The sequence below is a fragment of the Somniosus microcephalus genome, chromosome 4 (genome assembly GCF_052327205.1).
Source record: "Somniosus microcephalus isolate GS21.2 chromosome 4, FLI_Smic_1.0, whole genome shotgun sequence".
NCBI classification, from domain to species: domain Eukaryota; kingdom Metazoa; phylum Chordata; class Chondrichthyes; order Squaliformes; family Somniosidae; genus Somniosus; species Somniosus microcephalus.
This window is the reverse complement of record NC_140990.1, coordinates 65,788,480-65,816,133: the sequence shown is the minus strand read 5'-3', so window position 1 is coordinate 65,816,133 and position 27,654 is coordinate 65,788,480. Positions and strand designations below refer to the sequence as shown.

General features: G+C 47.6%; 2 protein-coding genes and 1 pseudogene across 3 annotated transcripts in view; 1 reads left to right on the top strand and 2 right to left on the bottom strand.

Moving 5' to 3' along the window:
* Positions 1 to 4,083, bottom strand: part of LOC147119096 (uncharacterized) — a 54,794-nt pseudogene extending 50,711 nt beyond the window's left edge. The window contains exon 1 of the transcript XR_015077873.1: positions 3,481 to 4,083. The product of XR_015077873.1 is annotated as an uncharacterized LOC147119096 (transcript). The remainder of the gene's footprint in view (positions 1 to 3,480) is intronic.
* A 316-nt stretch (positions 4,084 to 4,399) lies between these two features.
* Positions 4,400 to 12,911, bottom strand: LOC147119095 (uncharacterized). The gene has a single exon (XM_085984794.1). It carries the CDS (start codon positions 6,078 to 6,080, stop codon positions 5,013 to 5,015), a length of 1,068 nt encoding a protein of 355 aa, XP_085840920.1. The 5' UTR covers positions 6,081 to 12,911; the 3' UTR covers positions 4,400 to 5,012.
* LOC147119094 (uncharacterized) overlaps positions 11,611 to 27,654 on the top strand; it is a 29,728-nt gene continuing 13,684 nt past the window's right edge. The window contains exons 1-2 of the mRNA XM_085984030.1: positions 11,611 to 11,631; positions 18,165 to 18,473. Of these exons, the coding sequence (XP_085840156.1) occupies positions 11,611 to 11,631; positions 18,165 to 18,473 (330 nt within the window). The remainder of the gene's footprint in view (positions 11,632 to 18,164; positions 18,474 to 27,654) is intronic.

Sequence of the window (27,654 nt, the reverse complement as noted above, 5' to 3'; positions counted from 1 at the left end):
ACACCAGAACAACAGTATTTAATAAAAGATGAGGAGGGAGACCGTAATATGTTTAGTTGCGATAATATGCATTGTTACGGTAGCCGGGGGAAGACCGCTATGTAAGCGGGAATTACATGTAAATACTTTTATATATATATGTCATATGAGTATGCTAAGGAAACGGGACAGTCCAGCTGCTGGGTCTGTAGTCACATCCGAATCCATAGTAAAGGAGGGATCCCCTTGAGACCCATCCCGTTCGATGCCTCAGAGATGGCGGAATGGGTCATGCACCAGAACGTCAGCGGCGATTATAAAGATTCACACAACCAGGAGGGTGACAGGGACAGATGGAAGTTGGCAGGTTATGACCTAACCACTTTCCAGGGGTGGTACCAGCCTAATTATAATCGGAATAGGCAGCCTCCATTCTTAATCATTACTAATACTTCAGGGGTTGGTAGGCCGGAGGGGCCAATATGTTTAACGAAGAATGTGTCCGGAGGCACAGAAGTAGGACGCAGTAAATGTTTCCAAGAGATTAATATAACAAAATGCAACCTCACCGAAGGCTGCGGCCAAGGTTTCTTCCAATTAAATCATATTGGAACCCCCAATAAAACAACTGGGGGATCATGGGAAGGGGAGGAAATCAGATGGAGGTGGAGGATTCGTAAGTCACTGGGCGACAATCTAACCGCATATAATAGGACCTATTTTATATGTGGTCACAGAGCCTACCCGTGGCTCCCCCGGTCTTGGACTGGATCTTGTTATTTGGGATATGTGCTACCATATGTTTGCCATCTGTCCTCCCTAACTGACCACCGTCACTATCGAGCCGAACGTGACATTACAGAAACCGAACGGTATTTCGCCATTTTATTCCCTCCTTATGGGACAGGCAGAGCCATAAAAGAAATCCAGCTTGTCGCGTCATTGTTAGAAAAGGTAGCTAATGACACCGAGGAGGCACTGGCAGAAATAAGTGATGAGATGACGGCGATACAGACGGTTGCCTTACAAAACCGGATGGCATTAGACTACCTGTTAGCGGAGCGGGGGGGTACATGTGCCTTGATAGGGCAGGAATGTTGTACATATATCCCAGATAGCTCCGAGAATATCACAAACCTAGTAACCCACGAGGGATGAAGTGAAGAAACTCCATACCAATCCCGGGCAGGGATGGTTTGACTGGCTAGGACTAACGGGATGGGGCCCCTGGATAATGCATACGCTGATCATTATTGTCGCGATATGTGTTGCAATATGCTGTCTGTTAACCATCTTAAAAACTTGTTGCAAAATGGCAATGACACAGTTAATGCCAGTCAGTATGATTCAAATAGACGAGCTATTGCCTGAAGAACAGCAAACGGAGGACAAAGCTAATCTGGCCGACTCCCCCTTAAGTCAGTGGTTGTAAGATCGACACTGTGAAGAAAGAAGATTGGTGGTCGCCTGGAGCAAGAGGATCGTGCTCCAGGACCAAAAGGAGGGTTTGTTGGAGGGAATTTCGGTACTAAAGGACTTTGCAAAGCTCGTCGGGATACTTGACATTCGTTACAGGCTAAAACTGACCTTGAGCTGCGCATGTACCCTGGAATGAGTAGTGCCAGCTGCATCCTGTTTTGTACTTCGGTTATCTTGCAAGGACAGACAGTCTGCTAATTGTTTTTATTTCTGCTTATCCTATCTCGCGGTAAAAAGTCCAAAGAAGTCCTAGTTCTGCTGAACATTGTTTACAATATTTTACTGCTACAATGTCATGAGGCATTTCTGTGATTAATCTGCTTAACCTTTCATTTGTGTATAAAGGTAAACGCATTTAGAGTGTGAAACGAGAAGCTTGGCGGTTGCACAGGGGTGCATAGCACTTCTCCCAGAGTGCTCTGCAAATAAAAGTGTACTCTCACATTTCAATCAAACCACAGTCGTCTGAGTCTTATTACTCTATCAAGCTGAGGTTGGGTATACGTCGACCTTGTATATCACTTGGTCCGTTCAGGCTCCAACTCAGCGGTAACATAACCAATAACCACGAGCCCCAACCACTAACCCCAATCCTAACCAATAACCACTAACCCCAATCCTAACCAATAACCACTAACCCCAATCCTAACCAATAACCACTGACCCCAACCACTAACCCCAAACCTGACCAATAACCACTAGCCCCAACCACTAACCCCAATCCTGACCAATAACCACTGACCCCAACCACTAACCCCAAACCTGACCAATAACCACTGGCCCCGACCACTGACCCCAATCCTAACCAATAACCACGAGCCCCAACCACTAACCCCAATCCTAACCAATAACCACGAGCCCCAACCACTAACCCCAATCCTAACCAATAACCACGAGCCCCAACCACTAACCCCAATCCTACACCTTAACTCCAGCCCCTGTCCAATGATTATTGACAGGGATCAATGGAGGAGCTAAAGACCTGATAAAGGAAGTATTTGAAACAATTATCTCGATTAAAGAAATAGTGCAAGGTATGTTAGTAACAAGAGATTAAATCAAAGAGACCATCAAAATCAGCAATGACAATTACAAAGATCAGAACATTTCTAAGGCTATCACATGCAGTGTGTGTGGAGTTTAAAAAAAAATCGGATCCAAGAGATGTTAAATGATACAGAAAATAACAGATTTCAAATCTTATGCAAGGTAGTTCTGTAAAGGGGTGGTTCAAAGGAATTTCAGATGAGTGTAAGTGAGACACTACAGTTCAGTCTATGATACCCACAAGCCGTGTACACAAATGGAACAAGTTTGGGGTTTGATGTGGTAGAAGGTGAACTAGATGAGAACTGAAATAATCCAGAGTAAGAAAAGGCCCAAAAATGGAAGTCAGTAACAGAACATCAATTAGTCTCCTCTTATCATGGAGAAATCAAATATTAGACACACTGTGTTTGAAACAAAGCTGATTTATTTAATATTTGTCCAGAATATTAATCTCAAGCCCAGTTATTCTAGTTATTAACATCAGCAGAAACAAAGCCCAATTGCCCGAGTGAACATGGTTCAGTCCTGGATGTGATTAACAGCAGCAATAACAGCAGAATCCAACCTCTGCAATCACTGGTGAACTCGCTGGTGTCTCAGCAGAGTGCATAACTGAGTGAATCCCTTCCCACACACGGAGCAGGTGAACAGCCTCTCCCCAGTGTGAACTTGCTGGTGATTAAGCAGGTTAGACTTCCAAGTGAAAACCTTCCCACAATAAGAGCAGGTGAAAGATCGCTCCTCAGTGTGAACTTGCTGGTGTCTCAGCAGAGTGCATGACTGAGTGAATCCCTTCCTACACACGGAGCAGGTGAATGGTCTCTCCCCAGTGTGAGTGCGTTGGTAGGTCAGCAGGTCGCTTGTGTTTTTAAAGCTCTTCTCACAGTCAGAACATCTAAATGGTCTCTTAACAGTGCGAACAAGTTGGTGAGTCAGAAGATGGGATGACTGAGTGAATCCCTTCCCACACACAGAGCAGGTGAACCGTCTCTCCCCAGTGTGAACTTGCTAGTGTATCTGGAGATGGTATAACTGAGTGAATCCCTTCCCACATTCAATACACGTGAACAGCCTCTTGCCAGTATGAACTCTCTGGTGTATCTGGAGCTTGGATAACTCTGCGAATCCCTTCCCACACACGGAGCAGGAGAACGGTTTCTCCCCAGTGTGAACTCGCTGGTGTCTATGGAGGCTGGATGACTGAGTGAATCCCTTCCCACATTCAATACACGTGAACGGCCTCTCCCCAGTGGGAACTCGCTGGTGTATCTGGAGCTTGGATAACTCTGCGAATCCCTTCCCACACACGGAGCAGGTGAATGGCCTCTCCCTGGAGTGAGTACGCCGATGGGTTTCCAGCTTGGATGGACAATTGAATCTCTTCCCACAGTCCCCACATTTCCACCGTTTCTCTGTGGTGCGGGTGTCCTTGTGTCTCTCCAGGTTGGACGATCGGTTGAAGCCTCGTCCACACACAGAACATGTGTACGGTTTCTCCCCGCTGTGAATGGTGCGATGTTTTTTCAGGTTGTGTAACTGGTTAAAGCTTTTTCCAGTCAGTGCTCTGGAACACTCTCACTCGGGTGTCTCGGTGCTTTTCCAGTCACACTGATGTTTGAAATCTTTTCCCACAGACAGAACAGACAAACATTCCTCCTTCCACATTCAAAGGCCGATGATATTCAGGTCCTGATGAATGGAGTGACTCTGTCAGATCTTGATGTGATGTTTGGTTTGAGTTTCCCGTCTGTAAATCCTCCCCTTCTAATACCCTGTAAAAGGAGTTTACAAAAGCCATCACTTTAAGTACAGGATAGAAATTCAGAACAGACTATTCTAGTTTCTATGGAACATTCTTTCCTCTCTTGTTCCCCCAAAGCTGTAAATCCCCGTCCCACACACTCTCCCTCCTCCCTGTGCTGAAATCCAAACCCATCGCACCATCTCCAACATTTCTTTCCTCCACTCCCAGTTTTCCCCCTCCCTCTGCTCTGGTTGGGTTCAGTTCTACACCCGCTGTGTGCAGAGTGAGAATAAAATCAATGAGTCAATGATTGTCTCTCCTGGTCACTGGGACCCTGAAGCCCCGCCCACTCTATGTTCCTGTACCAAGATGGCCGCACATGCGCCGTGCTGCAGGTGGAACTGGTCCGTCTTCGCTCCACCAAGATGGCGGCGTGTAAATGATGAGCGGTTTTGATCGAGCAAGTAGGGAGAAACTGTTCACTCTGGCAAGTGGGTCGGTAACCAAAGGTCACAGATTTAAAATAGTTGCTAAAAGAACTAGAGGGAAATGAGGAGAATTGTTTTCACACAGAGGGTTGTTAAGATCTGGAACGCACCATCTGAAAGGATGCTGCAATCAGGTTCCACAGGAACTTTCAAACGGTAATTGGACATGTACTTGAAGAGGAGTAGTTTGCAGAGTTCTGGGGATAAAGCTGGGGTTTGGGACTAAATTGGACAGCTCTTTCAAAGAGCCGGCACAGACACGATGGGCCGAATCACCTCCTTCTGTGCTGTAATATTCTATGATCAGTGTGAAGACGCTGGTGACTCTTAAGGTTCTTCGAGCTTTTAAAGCTCTTCCCACAGTCAGAACATTTAAAGGGTCTCTCATCAGTGTGAGCTCGCTGGTGATGCTTCAGATACTGGGAGCTTTTAAAGCTCTTCCCACAGTCAGAACACTGAAATGGTTTTTCCCCAGTGTGAACAAGCTGGTGTCCCTTCAGTTCCCTGGGGCTTTTAAAGCTCTTCCCACAGTCAGGACACTGAAATGCTCTTTCCCCAGTGTGAACAAGCTGATGTCCCTTCAGATCCCCGGGGCTTTTAAAGCTCTTCCCACAGTTAGGACACTGAAATGGTCTCTCGTCAGTGTGAACAAGCTGGTGTCGCTTCAGTTCCCCAGAGATTTTAAAGCTCTTCCCACAGTCCGAACACTGAAATGGTCTCTCATCAGTGTGAACACGCTGGTGTTCCTTCAGATCCCTGACGCTTTTAAAGCTCTTCCCACAGTTAGGACACTGAAATGGTCTCTTGCCAGTGTGAACAAGCTGGTGTCTCTTCAGATCCTGGGGGCTTTTAAAGCTCTTCCCACAGTCAGAACACTGAAATGGTCTCTCATCAGTGTGAACAAGCTGGTGTTGCTTCAGTTCCCCGGGGCTTTTAAAGCTCTTCCCACACTCAGAACATTGAAGCGGCCTCTCATCAGTGTGAGCTCGCTGGTGTTGCTTCAGATCCCCGGCACTTTTAAAGCTCTTCCCACAGTCAGAACACTGAAATGGTCTCTCGTCAGTGTGAACTCGCTGTTGTGTTTGCAGGTGGGATGAACAAACAAATCCCTTTCCACACACGGAGCAGGTGAATGGACTGTCCCTGATGTGGCTGCGCCGTTGAACTTCCAATGCAGATGGGGAACTGAATCCCTTCCCACCGTCCCCACCTTTACCCGGTTTCTCCCCAGTGTGACAGTGCACGTGTCTCGCCAGGTCAGGCGATCGGCTGAATCCGCGTCCACACACCGAACACGTGTGTGGTTTGTCATCGCTGCGATCGCTGCTTTCTCCTTCCATGTGCAAAGGCCGATGATATTCAGGTCCTGATGAATCGAGCGACTCTGTCAGATCTTGACGTGATGTTTGGTCTGAGCTTCCCGCCTGTAACTGCTCCACTTCTATAACCCTGTAAATTGAGATCAGAAAAGGATCAGAGACAAACTGTTGTTTAATTTTCCCCTTTCCGAACCTACGGGCAGTGAAGCTGATTTTTAGGCCCCAGCTGCCGCAGAGGTTGGTTGAAAGGATCAGCAGTAATGGCGGCTGCAATACCCACAAGCCCCCGCGCTCCAGAAAGTGCTCTGTTGACTCAGAGTCCCGCCCATGTGCTCATGGCCCCCGCGCTAGCCCTCCTGCTCCACAATCACCCGTCCCGATCGGTCCGCAACGCGCATGCTCAGCGCACAAAACCCCGCGGTTGCAACATCGGGCGCACATGCGGAGCCGCAACATCTGGTACGCGTGCGCGGCTCAGGTGGGGGTGAGTCGGTGTTTCGCCTCAGCCGCCAGGGAGGTGCGCATGCGCAGGATGATCCAACATTTTTCCTGTCAGCAATCACTCCCTCGTTTCTTTAATAAAAACAGAAAATGCTGGAAATACTCAGCAGGTCAGGCAGCATCTGTGGAAAGAGAAACAGAGTTAATGTTTCAGGTCGATGACCTTTTGTCAGAACTGCTTGTTCTTTAGTGTCAGCCAGTGGCTCAGTGGGTAGCACTCTCGCCTCTGAGTCAGAAAGTTGTGGGTTCAAATCCCACTCCAGAGACTTGAGCACAAAAATCTAGGCTGACACTCCAGTGCAGGACTGAGGGAGTGCGGCACTGTCGGAGGTGCCGTCTTTCGGATGAGACGTTAAACTGAGGCCCTGTCTGCTCTCTCAGGTGGATGTAAAAGATCCCATGGCAGAATTTCAAGAAAGAAAGACTTGCATTTATATAGTGCTTTCATGACCACCAGATGTCTTGAAGTGCTTTACAGCCAATGAAGTACTACAATGAAGTAGTGACTGTTGTAATGTGGGAAAGAGCAGGGCAGTTATCCCCAGTCTCCTAGCCAATGTTTATCTCTCAATCAACATAAAAAGATAGATTTTCTGGTCATTATAACATTGCTGTTTGTGGGAGCTTGCTGTGCGCTAATTGACTGCCGCATTTCTTAAACTAATTAGTGGGGGGGGGAGGTTTCTAGAGAGCAAATAATAGAAATGACAACGGAGAAGGTCATAGACTTAGGTAGCAGTGGGGGAATTAAAAAACAGAACGTGTCAGGAAGGGACAGAAGGTATGGAGTAAAAGGTAAAGTAGTAAAAGGGGAAAAAACAGGAACTAAGTGTCACAAAACATATTGGAAAGTTCTTTATCTGAATGCACGTAGCATTCGTAACAAAATGAATGAGGTAACGGCAGAAATAACTACATATGGGTATGATCTTGTGGCCATTACAGAAACATGGCTGCAGGGTGACAATGCCTGGGAATTAAACATACCAGGTTATTTAACAATCAGGAAGGACAGGCAGGAAGGGAGGGGAGGTGGCTATGTTAATAAAGGAAGGAATCACTATAATACAGAGAAATGATATTGGGTCAAAGGAGCAGGATAGTGAAACAGTTTGGGTGGAGATAAGGAATAATAAGGGGAAAAAAACACTAGTGGGCGTAGCCTATAGGCCTCCGAACAGTTGCAACTCTGTTGGACGGAGTATTAATCAGGAAATAGTTGAGGCTTGTAATAAGGGAACAGCTATAATTATGGGGGATTTTAACTATCATATTAACTGGACAAATCAAATTGGGCAGAGTAGCCTTGAGGATGAGTTCATTGAGTGTATTAGGGATGGGTTTCTTGAGCAGTATGTAACTGAACCGACCAGGGGGCAAGCAACCTTAGATTTGGTCCTGTGTAATGAGACAGGATAAATTAAAAATGTCCTAGTAAAAGGTCACCTTGGAATGAGTGACCATAACATGGTTGAATTCCATATTCAATTAGAGGGTGAGAAGGTTGGATCTCAAACAAGCGTGCTGAGCTTGAATAAAGGAGACTATGAAGGTATGAGAGCGGAATTGATCAGAGTGGACTGGGAAAATAGATTAAAGGGTAAGACGGTACATGATCAGTGGTGTACATTTAAGGAGTTATTTTACAACTTCCAAAAAATATATATTCCACTGAGGAAAAAAGGGTGTAAAAGAAAAGATAGCCATCCGTGGCTAAGTAAAGTAATTAAGGATAGTATCCGACTAAAAACAAGGGCATATAAGGTAGCCAAATCTAGTGGGAGGATAGAAGATTGGGAAGTCTTTAAAAGACAGCAAAAAATAACTAAAAGATTGATTAAGAAAGGGAAGATAGATTATGAAAGTAAATTAGCAAAAAATATAAAAACAGATAGCAAAAGTTTCTATAGTTATATAAAAAGAAAAAGGGTGGCTAAAGTAAATGTTGGTCCCTTAGAGGCTGAGACCGGGAAATTAATGGTGGGAAACATGGAGATGGCAAAAACGCTGAACAAATATTTTGTATCAGTCTTTACGGTAGAGGACACTAAGAATATCCCAACACTGGACAAACAGGGGGCTCTTGGGGGGGAGGAGCTAAATACGATTAAAATCACTAAGGAAGTGATACTTGGTAAAATAATGGGACTCAAGGCGGATAAATCCCCTGGACCTGATGGCTTACATCCTAGGGTCTTCAGGGAAGTGGCGTTAGGGATTGTGGATGCATTGGCAATAATTTTCCAAAACTCCCTGGACTCAGCAAAGGTCCCGGCAGATTGGAAAACTGCTAATGTAACACCCTTATTTAAAAAGGGTAGTAGGCAGAGAGCTGGAAACTATAGACCTGTTAGCCTAACATCTGTGGTTGGTAAAATGTTAGAATCCATTATTAAGGAGACAGTAACGGGACATTTGGATAAACATAATTTAATAGGACAAACTCAGCATGTTTTCATGAAGGGGAAGTCATGTTTGACAAATTTGCTTGAGATCTTTGAGGAAGTAACATACAGGGTGGATAAAGGGGAACCAGTGGATGTAGTGTATTTAGACTTCCAAAAGGCATTTGACAAGGTGCCAAACAAAAGATTATTGCTCAAGATAAAAAATCACGGGATTGGGGGTAATATTCTGGTGTGGGTGGAGGATTGGCTCTCTAACAGAAAGCAGAGAGTTGGGATAAATGGTTCGTTCTCAGACTGGCAATCAGTAACTAGTGGTGTTCCGCAGGGGTCAGTGCTGGGTCCCCGACTCTTTACAATCTATATTAACGATTTGGAGGAGGGGACCGAGTGTAACATATCAAAGTTTGCAGATGATACAAAGATGGGAGGGAAAGTAGTGAGTGAGGAGGACATAAAAAACCTGCAAAGGGACATAGACAGGCTAAGTAAGTGGGCAGAGATTTGGCAGATGAAATACAATACTGGAAAGTGTAAGGTTATGCACTTTGGCAGGAAAAATCATAGAGCAAGTTATTATCTTAATGGCAAGAAACTGGAAAGTACTGTCGTACAAAGGAATCTGGGGGTCCTGGTGCACGAAACTCAAAAGGTTAGTATGCAGGTGCAGCAAGTGATTAAGAAGGCCAATGGAATGTTGGCTTTTATTGCCAGGGGGATAGAATATAAAAATAGGGAGGTATTGTTGCAGTTGTACAAGGTATTGGTGAGACCGCACCTGGAATACTGCATGCAGTTTTGGTGTCCATACTTAAGAAAAGACATACTTGCTCTCGAGTCAGTACAAAGAAGGTTCACTCGTTTAATCCCGGGGATGAGGGGGTGGTCATATGAGGAGAGGTTGAGTAGATTGGGACTCTACTCATTGGAGTTCAGAAGAATAAGAGGCGATCTCATTGAAACATATAAGATTGTGAAGGGGCTTGATCGGGTGGATGCGGTGAGGATGCTCCCAATGATGGGTGAAACTAGAACTAGGGGGCATAATCTTAGAATAAGGGGCTGCTCTTTCAAAACTGAAATGAGGAGAAAGTTCTTCACTCAGGTTTGTGGAATTTGCTGCCCCAGAAAGCTGTGGAAGCTACATCATTAAATAAATTTAAAACAGAAATAGATAGTTTCCGAGAAGTAAAGGGAATTAAGGGTTACGGGGAGCAGGCAGGAAATTGGACATGAGTCTTGGTTCGGAATGGTCATGGCCCTGTGGGTAGCGGAGCGGGCCCAGGGGCCGTGTAGCCTGGTTCTGCTCCTACTTCTTGTGTTCTAATTCTGTGTTAGATTTCAGGAGATGGTTTTATTCCTGTTCCTGGCTGGGGTGGAGATCGCCTTTACAGAAGGGAAGTACTGTAGAAAATATAGGGACAGAGTGATCTCCTGGACGAGTTTCGATCGCCTAGATGGGTCGGAGAGGAATTTCCCAGATTTTTTCTCCCAAATTAGCCATTGGGTTTTTTATCTGGTTTTTCGCCTCTCCCAGGAGATCACATGGGTTCGGGTGGATGGAGAGTGATAGAAGATTTGAGGTTAGGATCAGATCAGCCATGATCTTATTGAATGGCAGAGCAGGCTCGAGGGGCCGAATGGCCCACTCCTGCTCCTATGTAAAGAACTAGATGTAATATCTCCAAGATTGCAGACGACACAAAGCTGGGTGGGCATGTGTGCTGTGAGGAGGATGCCAAGAAACTCCAGTATGGTTTGGATAGGTTGGGTGATTGGGCAGAAACATAGCAGATGCAGTATAATGTGGATAAATGCGAGGTTATCCATTTTGGTGTCAATAACAGGAAGGCAGATTATTATCTGAACGGCAATAGATTGGGAGAAGGGGAAGTGCAACGAGACCTGGGTGTTCTTGTGCACCAGTCGCTGAAGGTAAGCATGCAGGTGCAGCAGGCGGTTAAGAAGGCAAATGGTATGTTGGCCTTCGTAGCGAGAAGGTTCGAGTACAGGAACAAGGATGTCTTGCTGCAGTTGTACAGGGCCTTGGTGAGACCACACCTTGAGTATTGTGTACAGTTTTGTTCGCCTTATCTGAGGAAGGATGTTCTTGCCATGGAGGGAGTGCAGCGAAGATTCACCAGACTGATACCTGGGATGGCAGGAATGACGTATGAGGAGAGATTGGGTCGATTGGGCTTATACTCGCTGGAGTTTAGAAGAATGAGAGGGGATCTCATTGAAACTTATAAAATCCTAACAGGACTAGACAGACTAGATGCAGGAAGGATGTTCCCGATGGTCGGGGAGTCCAAACCAGGGGTCACAGTCTAAGGATAAGGGGTGAGCCATTTAAGACAGAGATGAGGAGGAATTTCTTCACCCAGAGAGTGGTGAACCTGTGGAATTCTCTACCACAGAAGGCAGTTGAGGCCAATTCATTAAATATATTCAAGAAGGAGTTAGATATATTTCTTAAGGCTAAAAGGATCAAGGGATATGGGGAGAAGGCAGGGACAGGGTACTGAGTTTGGATGATCAGCCATGATCTCATTGAATGACAGAGCAGGCGCGAGTGGCCGAATGGCCTACTCCTGCTCCTATCTTCTATGTTTCACTGGTTATCCCTCAATTAACATAACAAAATGACAGATTATCAGCTTGCTGTTTGTGGGAGCTTACTGTGCACTAATTGACTGCTGCGTTTCTTACAACAGTGACAACACTTCAAAAGTAATTCATTGGTTATAAAGCGCTTTGGGACGTCCAGTGGTGGTGAAAGGCGCTATATAAATGCAAGTCTTTCTTTCTTCACTGGTCTCACCCGTGACCTCTGCTGGCTGACGGTTGATTGACAGCCGAGAGTCCGCGCATGCGCAGTCGGGTCGGCGGTTTGGGCAGAGTCCGGCACAGCGACCCCTCCCGGTCACCAAGGGTAATAACTGCGCATGCCCAGAGTAGACCAACCCCCTTCCCCCAGTCGGAGCTGCGCCTGCGCACTCGGATCCTGTCGGACGGAGTCGGCGCGGGGCATTCCGGTTAAAGGCCACTGGGGCCCTGAAGCCCCGCCCACTCCATGCTCCTGTACCAAGATGGCCGCGCATGCGCTGTGCTGCAGGTGGAACCGGCCTGTCATTCCTCCACCAAGATGGCGGCGCGTAGCCCGGGCCTATCTCCGAGGAAAAGCCTCACCGCTGCCGTCCGATGGAACACAGACCGGGCCGCTGAATCTCATTGGGGCCTCAGGCCATTCTCCAACTTTATAAACCCTGCGGCGCGGCCTACCCGCAGTTTATTAATCTCCCGACTCCGCTGTCCTGCAGCTCCCCCCGACGACCGCGCGAGGCTTTCTTTGTAAAGTCGGTGAGGGACACGTGACCCAGGCCCGCGGCCTGATTGACAGGAGCTTCCGACCAATAGGGAGCGAGCGGGGCAGGGCTGGAGGAGCGAGCTGGCGGCAGGTCTTCCAACCAATCGGGGAGCCCGAGGGGCGGGACTAGCGCCGGCTGATTGTCTGATCCGCAAGGCAGCGAGTTTCTCCAGTCCCTTGTTCAGGGCCCGGGGCCAGGGGAGGCTGTGGGCCTTTATTCCCCTTATTGGACACAAGGCTCTTTGTCTCACAACACACTGGCTCAGGTTTTAATAGAGACTTTTAAAATTCATCAATAAAAGCAGATAAAACCCGTGCTTCTGTGGAACAAACTTTCTAATATTTTATAGAATCATAGAATGGTTACAGCACAGAAGGAGGCCATTTGGCCCGTCGAGCCTGTGCCGGCTCTCTGCAAGATCACTTCAGCTAGTCCCACTATGGGTTTCCAAAAGCTGTTCGACAAGTGCCACATAATAGGTTTGCCAGCAAAGTTGAAGCCCATGGAATAAAAGGGACAGTGGCAGCATGGATACAAAATTGGCTAAATGACAGAAAACAGAGAGTAGTGGTGAATGGTTGTTTTTCGGACTGGAGGAAGGTACACAGTGGTGTTCCCCAGGGGTCGGTACTAGGACCACTGCTTTTCTTGATATATATTAATGACTTAGACTTGGGTGTACAGGGCACAATTTCAAAATTTGCAGATGATACAAAACTTGGAAGTATAGTGAACAGTGAGGAGGATAGTGATAGACTTCAAGAGGACATAGACAGGCTGGTGGAATGGGTGGACACGTGGCAGATAAAATTTAACACAGAAAAGTGCAAAGTGGTACATTTTGGTAGGAAGAACGAGGAGAGGCAATATAAACTAAAGGGTACAATTCTAAAGTGGGTGCATGAACAGAGAGACCTGGGGGTATGTGTGCACAAATCATTGAAGGTGGCAGGGCAGGTTGAGAAAGCGGTTAAAAAAGCATACCGGATCCTGGGCTTTATAAATAGAGGCATAGAGTCCAAAAGCAAGGAAGTTATGATGAACCTTTATAAAACACTGGTTCAGCCTCAACTGGAGTATTGTGTCCAATTCTGGGCACCGCACTTTATGAAGGATGTGAAGGCCTTAGAGAGGGTGCAGAAAAGATTTACAAGAATGGTTCCAGGGATGAGGGATGAGGGACTTCAGTTACGTGGATAGACTCGAGAAGCTGGGGTGGTTCTCCTTAGAGCAGAGAAGGTTGAGAGGAGATTTGATAGAGGTGTTCAAAATCATGAGGGGTCCAGACAGAGTAGATAGAGAGAAACTGTTCCCATTGGCGGAAGGGTCGAGAACCAGAGGGCACAGATTTAAGGTGATTGGCAGAAGAACCAAAGGCGACATGAGGGAAAACTTTTTTATGCAGCGAGTGGTTAGGATCTGGAATGCACTGCCTGAAAGGGTGGTGGAGGCAGATTCAATCACAGCTTTCAAAAGGGAATTGGATAAGTACCTGAAGTAAAGAAATGTACAGGGTTACGGGGAAAGGGCAGGGAGTGGGACTCGCTGAAGTGATCTTGCAGAGAGCCGGCACGGGCTCGACGGGCCGAATGGCCTCCTTCTGTGCTGTAACCATTCTATGATTCCCCGCCCTTTCCCCGTAACCCTGCAAATTTCTTTACTTCAGGTACTTATCCAATTCCCTTTTGAAAGCTGTGATTGAATCTGCCTCCACCACCATTTCAGGCAGTGCATTCCAGATCCTAACCACTCGCTGCGTAAAAAAGTTTTTCCTCATGTCGCCTTTGGTTCTTCTGCGAATCACCTTAAATCTGTCTCCTCTGGTTCTCGACCCTTCCGCCAATGGGAACAGTTTCTCTCTATCTACTCTGTCCAGAACCCTCATGATTTTGAACACCTCTATCAAATCTCATCTCAACCTTCTCTGCTCTAAGGAGAACAACCCCAGCTTCTCCAGTCTATCCACGTAACTGAAGTCCCTCATCACACAGAATCACAGAAACCCCACAGTGCAGATAGAGGCCATTTCGGCCCATCGAGCCTGCACCGACACATATCCCACCCTATCCCCGTAACCCCACGTATTTAATCCCCCTAACACTAAGGGTCAATTTTTATCATAGCCAATCAACCTAACCCGCACATCTTTGGACTGTGGGAGGAAACCGGAGCACCCGGAGGAAACCCACGCAGACACAGGGAGAATGTGCAAACTCCACACAGACAGTCGCCCGAGGCCGGATTCGAACCCGGGTCCCTGGCGCTGTGAGGCAACAGTGCTAACCACTGTGCCACCGTGCTGCCTGGAACCATTCTTGTAAATCTTTTCTGCATCCTCTCTAAGGCCTTCACATCCTTCCTAAAGTGCGGTGCCCAGAATTGAACACAATACTCCAGTTGAGGCCGAACCAGTGTTTTATAAAGGTTCATCATAACTTCCTTGCTTTTGGACTCTATGCCTCTATTTATAAAGCCCAGGATCCCGTATGCTTTTTTAACCACTTTCTCAACCTGCCCTGCCACCTTCAACGATTTGTGCACACATACCCCCAGGTCTCTCTGTTCATGCACCCACTTTAGAATTGTACCCTTTAGTTTATATTGCCTCTCCTCGTTCTTCCTACCAAAATGTATCACCGCATTTTTCTGCATTAAATTTTATCTGCCACGTGTCCGCCCATTCCACCAGCCTGTCTATGTCCTCTTGAAGTCTATCACGATCCTCCTCACTGTTCACTATACTTCCAAATTTTGTATCATCTGCAAATTTTGAAATTGTGCCCTGTACACCCAAGTCTAAGTCATTAATATATATCAAGAAAAGCAGTGGTCCTAGTACCGACCCCTGGGGAACACCACTGTGTACCTTCCTCCAGTCCGAAAAACAACCGTTCACCACTACTCTCTGTTTTCTGTCACTTAGCCAATTTCGTATCAATGCTGCCACTGTCCCTTTTATTCCATGGGCTTCAACTTTGCCGGCAAGCCTATTATGTGGCACTTTGTCAAACGCCTTTTGGAAATCCATGTACACCACGTTAACCGCATTGCCCTCATCACCCCTCACTGTTACCTCATCAAAAAACTCGATCAGAATCAGAGCGGTTTCTGGGACGCCGGGGATTGTGGGTGCTGCGGCCGCCATTAGTCAGCGGCTGTCGGGAAGAGATTTATTGCAGGCTGACGGAAGGTAGGTTCCTGGCCGCCTGTGTAGGTATTTTTGTTGCTTCAGTTTGAGCTGGAGTGGAGATGGAGGAGAAGCTGCTGGGTTTAACCCCCAGTACTTCTGAGCCCAGGAGGACCCAACAATTTCCAATGTGAGACTGTCAAGGGAGGTGGATTCTGGGGGAGGTTAGGTTGCTAAGCAGACACTGTCCCTACAATGTAAAAGAGTATTGTTTTAGGTACAAGTATTTCTGTACAGGCTTTTAATCCAGTTTACATATACAGATTTGCTTTAATTCATTCTTGGGATGTGGGTGTCGCTCGCAAGAGCAGCAAATATGGCCAATCCCCAGTTGCCCGTTGAGAAGGGGGCGGTGAGTCACCTTCTTGAACTGCTGCAGTCCGTGTGGTGAAGGTACTCCCACGATGTTGTTCGGTAAGGAGTTCCAGGATTTTGATCCAGCAACAATATGTCTAAGTCAGGATGGTGTGTGACTTGGAGGGGAACTTGGAGATGATGGTGCTCCCATGCAACAGCTGCCCTTGTCCTTCTAGGTGGTGGAGGTCGCGGATTTTGGAGGATCTGTCAAAATTCTGGTCAAGTTGCAGATGTACAAAGTTCCTTTCCTTCGACTCCTCCCCCTCCCACCTCTCTCTCTCTCTCGTAGAGTCATAGAGTTATACAGCACAGAAAGAGGCCCTTCGGCCCATCGTGTCTGCGCCATCCATCGAGCCCTGTCCAATCTAATCCCATTTTCCAGCATTTGGTCCATAGCCTTGTATGCAATGGCATTTCAAGTGCTCATCCAAATGCTTCTTGAATGTTGTGAGGGTTCCTGCCTCTACCACCCTTTTAGGCAGTGAGTTCCAGACTCCAACCACCCTCTGGGTGAAAAAGTTCCTCCTCAAATCCCCTCTAAACCACCTGCCCCTTACCTTGAATCTATGCCCCCTTGCTATTGACCCCCCTACTAAGGGGAAAAGTTCCTCTTTATCTACCCTATCTATGCCCCTCATCATTTTGTACACCTCAATCAGGTCCCCCCTCAGCCTTCTTTGCTCCAAGGAAAACAACCCCAGCCTGTCCAGTCTCTCTTCATAGCTGAAGCGCTCCATCCCAGGTAACATCCTGGTGAATCTCCTCTGCACCCCCTCCAAAGCAATCACATCCTTCCTATAGTGAGGCGACCAGAACTGCACACAGTACTCCAGCTGTGGCCTTACCAGCGTTTTGTACAGCTCCATCATAACCTCCCTGCTCTTATATTCTATGCCTCGGCTAATGAAGGCAAGTATCCCATATGCCTTTTTAACCACCTTATCTACCTGTTCCGCTGCCTTCAGGGATCTATGTACATGTACACCAAGATCCCTCTGACCCTCTGTACTTCCTAGGGTCCTACCACTCATTGTGTATTCCCTTGCCTTATTTGTCCGTCCAAAATGCATCACCTCGCACTTTTCAGGGTTAAATTCCATTTGCCACTTTTCCGCCCATCTGACCAACCCGTTTATATCGTCCTGTAGCCTGAGGCTTTCCTCCTCGCAATTTACCACCCCACCAATTTTCATATCATCTGCGAACTTACTGATCATACCTTTTACATTCTCCTCCAAATCATTTATGTAGATCACAAACAGCAAGGGACCCAGCACCGATCCCTGAGGTATCCCACTGGACACAGGCTTCCAGTCACAAAAGCAACTTTCGACCATCACCCTCTGCCTCTTGCCACTCAGCCAGTTTAGGATCCAACGTGCCAAGGCACCCTGGATCCCATGGGCTCTTACCTTCTTGACCAGTCTCCTATGCGGGACTTTGTCAAAAGCTTTACTGAAGTCCATGTAAACCACATCCACAGCATTTCCTTCATCCACACACCTAGTCACCCCCTCGAAAAATTCAATCAGATTGGTCAGACATGATTTACCCTTGACAAAGCCATGCTGACTATCCCCGATTAATCCTTGCCTCTCCAAGTGGAGACTAATTTTGTCCCTCAGAATCTTTTCCAATAATTTCCCTACCACTGATGTTAGGCTCACTGGCCTGTAATTCCCTGGTTTATCCCTGCTACCCTTCTTGAGTAATGGTACTACGTTAGCTGTTCTCCAGTCCTCTGATCCTCTCCTCCCATAGAGGTCAGAGTCGTGTGTAGGCCCAGACCAGGTGGTGGATTCCCTTCCCTGAGGGACATCAGTGAACCAGTTGGGATTTTATGACAATCCGGCAGCTTTCATGGTCACTTTTTTCCGGTGCCGGCTCCACAAATGACCAGATTTATTGAGCTCAATTTCACAACCTGTTTTTCTGGGTTCTCTCTCACGCTCCCTGTTTTATATTAATTTTACAGGGTATTAGAAGGGGAGGATTTACAGACGGTAAGCTCAAACCAAACATCACGTCAAGATCTGACAGAGTCACTCGACTCATCAGATCTGAATATCATCGGCCTCTGAACATGGAAGCAAAAAGCACCGTTCACAGCGGGGAGAAACCGTACACATGTTCTGTGTGTGGACGAGGCTTCAGCCGATCCTCTGGCCTATCGACACACAAGCGCAGTCACACCGGGGAGAGGCCGTTCACCTGCTCCGTGTGTGGGAAAGTATTCAGTCTATCATCCACCCTGCTGAGTCACCAGCGAGTTCACACTGAATAGAGACCTTTTAAATGCCCGGACTGTGGGAAGTGCAATAAAAGTTCTGGGGAACTGACATGCCATCAACGTATTCACACTGACGAGAGACCGTTCAGGTGCTCTCACTGCGGGACTGGGTTCAGGCGATCATCTGAACTCACTGTACACCAGCGAGTTCACACTGTGGAGAGGCCATTCACCTGCTCCATGTGTGGGAAGGGATTCACTCAGTTATCCAACCTGCTAACACACCAGCGAGTTCACACTGGGGAGAGGCCGTTCACCTGCTCTGAGTGTGGGGTGGGATTCACTCAGTCATCCACCCTGCTGAGACACTAGCGAGTTCACAAGTGACTGCAGGGTTTGGATTCTGCTGTTATTGCTGCTGTTAATCACATCCAGGACTGAACCATGTTCATTCTGACAGTTGGGTTTCGTTTCTACTGATGTTAATAACTCCTGTAACTGGGCAATGTTTCCCTTGGCTGGGGAGTCTAGAACCAGGGGCCACAGCCTCAGGATAAAGGGTCGGCCATTGAGGACTGAGATGAGAAGACATTTCTTCACACAGAGGGTGGTGAATCTTTGGAATTCTCTACCGCAGAGGGCTGTGGAGGCTCAGTCATTGGGTATATTCAAAACAGAAGTCGATAGATTTCTGACCAGTAAGGGAATCAAGGGATATGGCGATAGGGCTGCTGAATGGAGTTCAGGCAGAAGATCAGCCATGATCTCATTTACTGGCGGAGCAGGCTCGAGGGGCCGAATGACCCACTCCTGCTCCTATGTAAAGAACTAGATGTAATATCTCCAAGTTTGCAGACGACACAAAGCTGGGTGGGCATGTGTGCTGCGAGGAGGATGCCGAGAAACTCCAGTATGATTTGGACAGGTTGGGCTATTGGGCAGATGCAGTATAATGTGGATAAATGTGAGGTTATCCACTTTGGTGTCAATAACAGGAAGGCAGATTATTATCTGAACGGCAATAGATTGGGAGAAGGGGAAGTGCAAAGAGACCTGGGTGTTCTTCTGCACCAGTCGCTGAAGGTAAGCATGCAGGTGCAGCAGGCGGTTAAGAAGGCAAATGGTGTGTTGGCCTTCGTAGCGAGAAGGTTCGAGTACAGGAACAAGGATGTCTTGCTGCAGTTGTACAGGGCCTTGGTGAGACCACACCTTGAGTATTGTGTGCAGTTTTGGTCGCCTTATCTGAGGAAGGATGTTCTTGCCATGGAGGGAGTGCAGCGAAGATTCACCAGACTGATACCTGGGATGGCAGGACTGACGTATGAGGAGAGATTGGGTCGACTGGGCTTATATTTGCTGGAGTTTAGAAGAATGAGAGGGGATCTCATTGAAACATATAAAATCCTAACAGGACTAGACAGACTAGATGCAGGAAGGATGTTCCCGATGGTCGGGGAGTCCAAACCAGGGGTCACAGCCTAAGGATAAGGGGTAAGCCATTTAGGACTGAGATGAGGAGGAATTTCTTCACCCAGAGAGTGGTGAACCTGTGGAATTCTCTACCACAGAAGGCAGTGGAGGCCAATTCATTAAATATATTCAAGAAGGAGTTAGATATACTTCTTAAGGCTAAAGGGATCAAGGGATATGGGGAGAAGGCAGGGACAGGGTACTGAGATTGGATGATCAGCCATTATCTCATTGAATGGCGGAGCAGGCTCGAGGGGCCGAATGGCCTACTCCTGCTATCTTCTATGTTTCACTGGTTATCCCTCAATTAACATAACAAAATAATAGATTATCAGATTGCTGTTTGTGGGAGCTTGCTTTGCGCTAACTGAGTGCTGCGTTTCTTACATTACAACAGTGACAACACTTCAAAAGTACTTCATTGGCTATAAAGCGCTTTGGGACGTCCAGTGGTGGTGAAAGGCGCTATATAAATGCAAGTCTTTCTTTCTTCACTGGACTCACCACCGACCTCTTCTGGCGGTTGGTTGATAGACAGCCGAGAGTCCGCGCATGCGTACGCGGGACGATCGTTTGGGCCGAATCCGGCACAGCGACCCCTCCCGGTCACTAAGGGTAAGAACCGCGCATGCCCAGAGGAGACGAACCCCCCTCCACCACTCGGAGCTCGGAGCTGCGCCTGCGCACTCGGATCCTGTCGGACGGCGTTGGCGCGGGGATTCCGGGGTAAGGCCTTGGTATCGGTTACAGAGTCGCGATCGGTGACGCAAAGTGAGTTTTCTCCACTCCGATTGGGTGGAGAATCGCGCGGCGTGGGGGGAGGGGTGGATCGGGAGAGAATAAAGAGAAATAGAAAAACCTGAGAGCCTGCGAGGCTCCGGAACGGGCTGCGTCAGTTATACCGTCCACGTGATCTCCTCGGGGACACGTGACCTGGACCAGCGGCCTGATTGACGGGAGCTTCCGGCCAATAGGGAGCGAGCAGGGCGGGGCTGGAGGGGCGAGCCGGCGGCGGGTCCTCCAACCAATCGGGGAGCCCGAGGGGCGGGACTAGCGCCGGCTGATTGTCTGAGCCGCAGGGCAGCGAGTTTCTCCAGTCCCTTGTTCAGGGCCCGGGGCCAGGGGAGGCTGTGGGCCTTTATTCCCCTTATTGGACACAAGGCTCTTTGTCTCACAACACACTGGCTCAGGTTTTAAAAGAGACTTTTTAAATTCATCAATAAAAGCAGATAAACACTGTGCTTCTGTGGCACAGACTTTCTAATATATTATAGAATCATAGAATGGTTACAGCACAGAAGGAGGCCATTCGGCCCATCGAGCCCATGCCAGCTCTCTGCAAGACCACTTCAGCAAGTTCCACTCCCTGCCCTTTCCCCGTAACCCTGCAAATTTCTTTACTTCAGGTACTTATCCAATTCCCTTTTGAAAGTCCTGATTGAATCTGCCTCCACCACCCTTTCAGGCAGTGCATTCCAGATCCTAACCACTCGCTGCGTAAAAAAGTTTTTCCTTATGTCGCCTTTGGTTCTTCTGCCAATCACCCTAAATCTGTGTCCTCTGGTTCTCGACCCTTCCGCCAATGGGAACAGTTTCTCTCTATCTACTCTGTCCAGAACCCTCATGATTTTGAACATCTCTATCAAATCTCATCTCAACCTTCTCTGCTCTAAGGTTTCTCCAGTCTATCCACATAACTGAAGTCCCTCATCCCTGGAACCATTCTTGTAAATCTTTTCTGCACCCTCTCTAAGGCCTTCACATCCTTCATAAAGTGCAATGCCCAGAATTGGGCACAATACTCCAGTTGAGGCCGAATCAGGTAGTGCAGGGGTCCCCTGTGGCCATTCCCCTCTCAAACAGATATACCAATTTGGATATTGTTGAGGGAGATGTCTTATCGGGGGAAGGCAGCAGCAGCCAACTTCCTGGCACCGCGGGAAAGCTTCTATAGATATGTGAAGAGAAAAAGATTGGTGAAGTCAAGTGTAGGTCCCTTGCAGTCAGAATCAGGGGAATTAATAATGGGGAAGAAAGACATGGCAGACCAATTAAACACTTACTTTGGTTCTGTCTTCACAAAGGAGGACATAAATAAACCCCCAGAGATGTCGGGGAACATAGGGTCTAATGAGAGGGAGGAACTGAATGAAATCAGTGTAGGGAAATGGTGTTAGGGAAATTGACGGGATTGAAGGCCGATAAATCCCCAGGGCCTGATAATCTACATCCTAGGGTACTTATGGAAGTGGCCCTAGAAATGGTAGATGCATTGCTGGTCATCTTCCAAAATTCTATAGATTCTGGAACAGTTCCCATGGATTGGAGGGTAGCTAATGTTACCCCACTATTCAAAAAAGGTGGTAGAGAGAAAACGGGGAATTATAGACTGGTAAGCCTGACATTGGTAGTGGGGAAAATTGCTAGAGTCCATTATAAAAGATGTAATAGCAGAGCACTTGGAAAACAGTGACAGGATCGGACAAAGTCAATATGGATTTACAAAAGGTAAATCTTGCTTGGCTAATCCACTGGAATTCTTTGAGGATGTAACTGGTAGAATAGATAAGGGAGAACCAGTGGATGTGGTGTATTTCGAATTTCAGAAGGCTTTCGATAAGGTCCCGCATAAGAGATTAGCGTGTAAAGTTAAAGCACATGGGATTGGGGGCAAGGTACTGACTTGGATAGAGAACTGGCTGGCAGACAGGAAGCAAAGAGTTGGAATAAACGTCTCTTTTTCCGAGTGGCAGGCAGTGACTAGTGGGGTACCGCAGGGATCGGTGCTAGGACCCCAGCTATTCACAATATATATTAATGATCTAGACGAGGGAACTAGATGTAATATCTCCAAATTTGCAGACGACACAACGCTGGGTGGGTGTGTATGCTGTGAGGAGGATGCTGAGAAACTCCAGTATGATTTGGACAGGTTGGGTGATTGGGCAGATGTTTGGTAGATGCAGTATAATGTGGATAAATGCGAGGTTATCCACTTTGGTGGCAAAAATAGGACGGCAATAGATTGGGAGAAGGGGAAGTGCAACGAGACCTGGGTGTCCTTGTGCACCAGTCGCTGAAGGTAAGCATGCAGGTGCAGCAGGCGGTTAAGAAGGGAAATGGTATGTTGGCCTTCGTAGCGAGAGGATTTGAGTACAGGAGCAAGGATGTCTTGCCGCAGTTGTACAAGGCCTTGGTGAGTCCACACCTTGAGTACTGTGTGCAGTTTTGGTCGCCTTATCTGAGGAAGGATGTTCTTGCCATGGAGGGAGTGCAGCGAAGATTCACCAGACTGATTCCTGGGATGGCAGGAATTACATATGAGGAGAGATTGGGTCGATTATGCTTATATTCGCTAGAGTTTAGAAGAATGAGAGGGGATCTCATTGAAACTTATAAAATTCTAACAGGACGAGACAGACTAGATGCAGGAAGGATGTTGCCGATGGCGGGGGAGTCCAGAACCAAGGGTCACAGTCTAAAGATAAGGGGTAAGCCATTTAGGACTGAGATGTGGAGGAATTTTTTCACCCAGAGAGTGCTGAACCTGTGGAATTCTCTGCCACATAGGGCAGTTGAGGCCAATTCATTAAATATATTCAAGAAGGAGTTAGATATATTTCTTGAGGCTAAAGGGATCAAGGGATATGGGGAGAAGGCAGGGACAGGCTACTGAATTTGGATGATCAGCCATGATCTCATTGAATGAGGAGCAGGCTCGAGGGGCCGAATGGCCTACTCCTGCTCCTATCTTCTATGTTTCTAAGCAGGAGTCGGCCATTTTGCCGTTCCAGCCTGTTCCGCCATTCAATAAGATCCTGGCTGATCTTCTACCTCATCTCCACTTTCCTGAACTATCCCCATATCCCTTGATTAACTTAATATTCAAAAATCTATCGATCTCTGTCTTGAATATACTCCACGACTGAGCCTCCACAGCCCTCTGGGGTGGAGAATTCCAAAGATTCACCGCCCTCGGAGTGAAGAAGTTTCTTCTCATCTCAGTCAGCTGTGGCTCAGTCAGTAGCTTGTCTCTGGGTCAAAGGTTGTGGGTTCACGTCCCACTCCAGGGACTTGAGCACATCAATCTAGGCTGACCCTCCAGTGCAGTGCTGAGAGAGTGCTGCACTGTCAGAGGGGCCGTCTTTCAGATGAGAGGTTAAATCGAGGCCTCGTTTGCTCTCTCAGGTGGACGTAAAAGATCCCATGGCACTATTTCAAAGGCGAGCAGGGGAGTTATCCCCGGTGTCCTGGCCAATATTTATCCCTCAATCAACATAACACAAAAAACAGATTATCTGGTTATGATCACATTGCTGTTTGTGGGAGCTTGCTGTGCGCAAATTGTCTGCCACATTTCCTACATTACAACAGTGCCTACACTCCAAAAGTACTTCATTGGCTGTAAAGCGCTTTGAGACGTCTGGTGGTCATGAAAGTCGCTATATAAATGCAAGTCTTTCTTTTTCTTTCTAACTGGCCGACCCCTTATTCTGAGACTGTGACCCCTGGTTCTAGACTCCCCAGACAGAGGAAACATCCTCCCTGCATCTACTCTGTCAAGCCCTGTAAGAACTTGGTATGTTTCAATGAGATCACCTCTCATTCTTCTAAACTCTAGAGAATATAGGCCTAGTCTACTCAATCTCTCCTCATAGGACAATCCCCCCATCCCAGGAATCAGTCTGGTGAACCTTTGCTGCCCTCCCTCTATGGCAAGTATATCCTTCCTTAGGTAAGGAGACCAAAACTGTGCACAATACTCCAGGTGTGGTCTCACCAGGGCCCTATATAATTGGAGTAAGACGTCTTTACTCTTATACTCAAATCCTCTTGTAATAAAGGCCAGCATACCATTTGCTTTCCTAATTGCTTGCTGTACCTGCATGTTAACTTTCAGTGATTCGTGTACAAGGACACCAAGGTCCCTCTGAACACCAACATTTAAGAACATAAGAACATAAGAAATAGGAGCAGGAGTAGGCCAATCGGCCCCTCGAGCCTGCTCCGCCATTCAATAAGATCATGGCTGATCTGATCCTAACCGCCAATCTACTATCACAGAACCATCTCTGAATCTAACAGAATTAGACACACGAAATAGGAGCAGGATCAGGCTACACGGCCCCTGGGCCCTCTCCGTTACCCACAGGGCCATGACCGATCCGAACCTGGACTCATGTCCAAATTCCTGCCCTCTCCCCGTAACCCTTAATTCCCTTTACTTCTAGGAAACTGTCTATTTCTGTTTTAAATTTATGTAATGATGTAGCTTCTACAGCTTTTTGGGGCAGCATATTCCATGGACCTACCACCCTCTGAGTGAAGTAGTTCCTCCTCATCTCAGTTTTGAAAGAGCAGCCCCTTATTCTAAGCCTATGCCCCCTAGTTCTAGTTTCACCCACCATCGGAAACATCCTCCCCGCATCCACCCGATCCCAATCTCTTACCATTTAAAAAATACTGTTTTTCTATTTTTCCTACCAAAGTGGATAACTTCACATTTCTCCATGTTATATTCCATTTGCCATATTTTTGCTACTCACTTAGCCTGTCTATATCCCCTTGAAGCCTCCTTGCATCCTATGTCGTATACAGCAACACACATAAATACGATGGAAAGATGGCTCCCAACTTCCCTTAATTTCTGTGATTTCTGTGATTTCTGTGAACTCCAACCCTCTGATTTCTGTTTTGTAGCCATCTTTCCATCCATTCTGCTGCCTGGCCCTTCACTCATTGCGGCATCGGCAGCGGGTGGAGGCGGAGCAGCGCGGCAGAGCGACTACAAGAGGCCCCAGAGGCTGAGGTAGGCCCCAGTGCAGCATCGGCAGCGGGTGGAGGCGGAGCAGCGCGGCAGAGCGACTACAAGAGGCCCCAGAGGCTCAGGTAGGCCCCAGTGCAGCATCGGCAGCGGGTGGAGGCGGAGCAGCGCGGCAGAGTGACTACAAGAGGCCCCAGAGGCTCAGGTAGGCCCCAGTGCAGCATCGGCAGCGGGTGGAGGCGGAGCAGCGCGGCAGAGCGACTACAAGAGGCCCCAGAGGCTCAGGTAGGCCCCAGTGCAGCATCGGCAGCGGGTGGAGGCGGAGCAGCGCGGCAGAGCGACTACAAGAGGCTCCAGAGGCTCAGGTAGGCCTCACCAATCTCCAATCTCAGGGAAGGAGAGAGGTAAAAAGTATTCAAGGTGTGACGTCACCACAAAGCGGGTAAGTGATTGGTTGGTAAGTATTTCTCCCTTTTTAAGCTTAAATCTCTTTGGTTTATAGTTTCAAAGGTGTGATATTCACCATCTAGAATTGAGGCAGAGGGTATTTAAGAATAATATTAATAAATTTAATTAATTACATAGAATGGGAGATCAGGCGATGTGTTGCTGCTGCAATATGTGGGAGCTGGTGGACACCATTGATGTAAACGGTGATCACATTTGCAGTAAGTGTTGGCTGCTCGAGGAATTACGGCTCCGTGTTGAAGAGCTGGAGACCGAGCTTCAAACACTGAGACACATCAGGGAGGGGGAGAGTTTCCTGGACTCTGTGTATCAGGAGGTAGTCACACCAATTAGATTAATTAATTCAGATGTAGTCCGTGGCCAGGGTCAGGATGGTGTGACTAGAAGTGAGGCAGGTACGGGGATCCAGGAGGTAGTGTTGGAGGAGCCGCAGCCCTTGCACTTGTCCAACAGGTTCGAGGCTCTTACTCCCTGTGAGGATGGGAACAGGGACTGCGGGGAGGATGAGCAACCTGGCCACAGCACCGTGGAGCGGGGGGCCATTCAAGTGGGGGGAGTTAAAAGAAATGTTGTAGTGGTAGGGGATAGTATCGTTAGGGGGATAGATAGAGTTCTCTGCAGCCGAGAGCGAGAGTCCCGAAGGCTGTGTTGCCTGCCCGGTGCCAGGGTTAAGGACATCTCCTCTGGACTGGAGAGAAACTTGGAGTGGGAGGGGGAGGATCCAGTTGTCGTGGTCCATGTTGGTACCAACGACATAGATAGGACAAGGAAGGAGGTTCTGCTGAGGGAGTTTGAGCAGCTAGGGGCCAAATTAAAAAGCAGAACCACAAGGGTAATAATCTCTGGATTCTGGATTATTACCTGAGCCACGAGCGAATTTGGCTAGGACAAATAAAATTAGAGAGTTAAATGCGTGGCTCAAAGACTGGTGTGGGAGAAATGGGTTTTGCTTCCTGGGACACTGGCACCAGTACTGGGGCAGGAGGGAGCTGTTCCGTTGGGACGGGCTTCACTTGGCCAGTGCTGGGACTAGAGTCCTGGCGGACCATATAACTAGGGCTGTAGAGAGGGCTTTAAACTAACTAGTCGGGGGGAGGTTCCTAGAGAGCAAATAATAAAAATGGCAACAGAGAAGGTCATAGACTTAGGTAGCAGTGGGGAAATTAAAAACCAGAGCATGTCAGGAAGGGGCAGAAGGTATGGAGTAAAAGGTAAAGTAATAAAAAGGGCAAAAGCAGGATGTGTCACAAAACATCTTTGAAAGTTCTCTATCTGAATGCACGTAGCATTCGTAACAAAATAGATGAGTTAATGGCACAAATAACTACATATGGGTATGATCTTGTGGCCATTACAGAAACATGGCTGCAGGGTGACAATGCCTGGGAATTAAACACACCAGGTTATTTAACGATCAGGAAGGACAGGCAGGAAGGAAGGGGAGGTGGGGTGGCTATGTTAATAAAGGAAGGAATCACTGTAATACAGAGAAATGATATTGGGTCAAAAGATCAGGACAATGAAACAGTTTGGGTGGAGGTAAGGAATAATAAGGGGAAAAAAACACTCGTGGGCGTAGTCTATAGGCCTCCGAACTGTGGCAACTCTGTTGGACGGAGTATCAATCAGGAAATAGTTGAGGCTTGTAATAAGGGAACATCTATAATTCTGGGGGATTTTAACTATCATATTAATTGGACAAATCAAATTGGGCAGGGCTGCCTTGAGGATGAGTTCATTGAGTGTATTAGGGATGGGTTTCTTGAGCAGTATGTAACTGAACCGACCAGGGGGCAGGCAACCTTAGATCTGGTCCTGTGTAACGAGACAGGATTAATTAAA

Excerpts from the sequence above, each read along its gene's own strand:
- LOC147119095 (XM_085984794.1), bottom strand. The coding sequence starts at position 6,080 with ATGGAAGGAGAAAGCAGCGATCGCAGCGATGACAAACCACACACGTGT.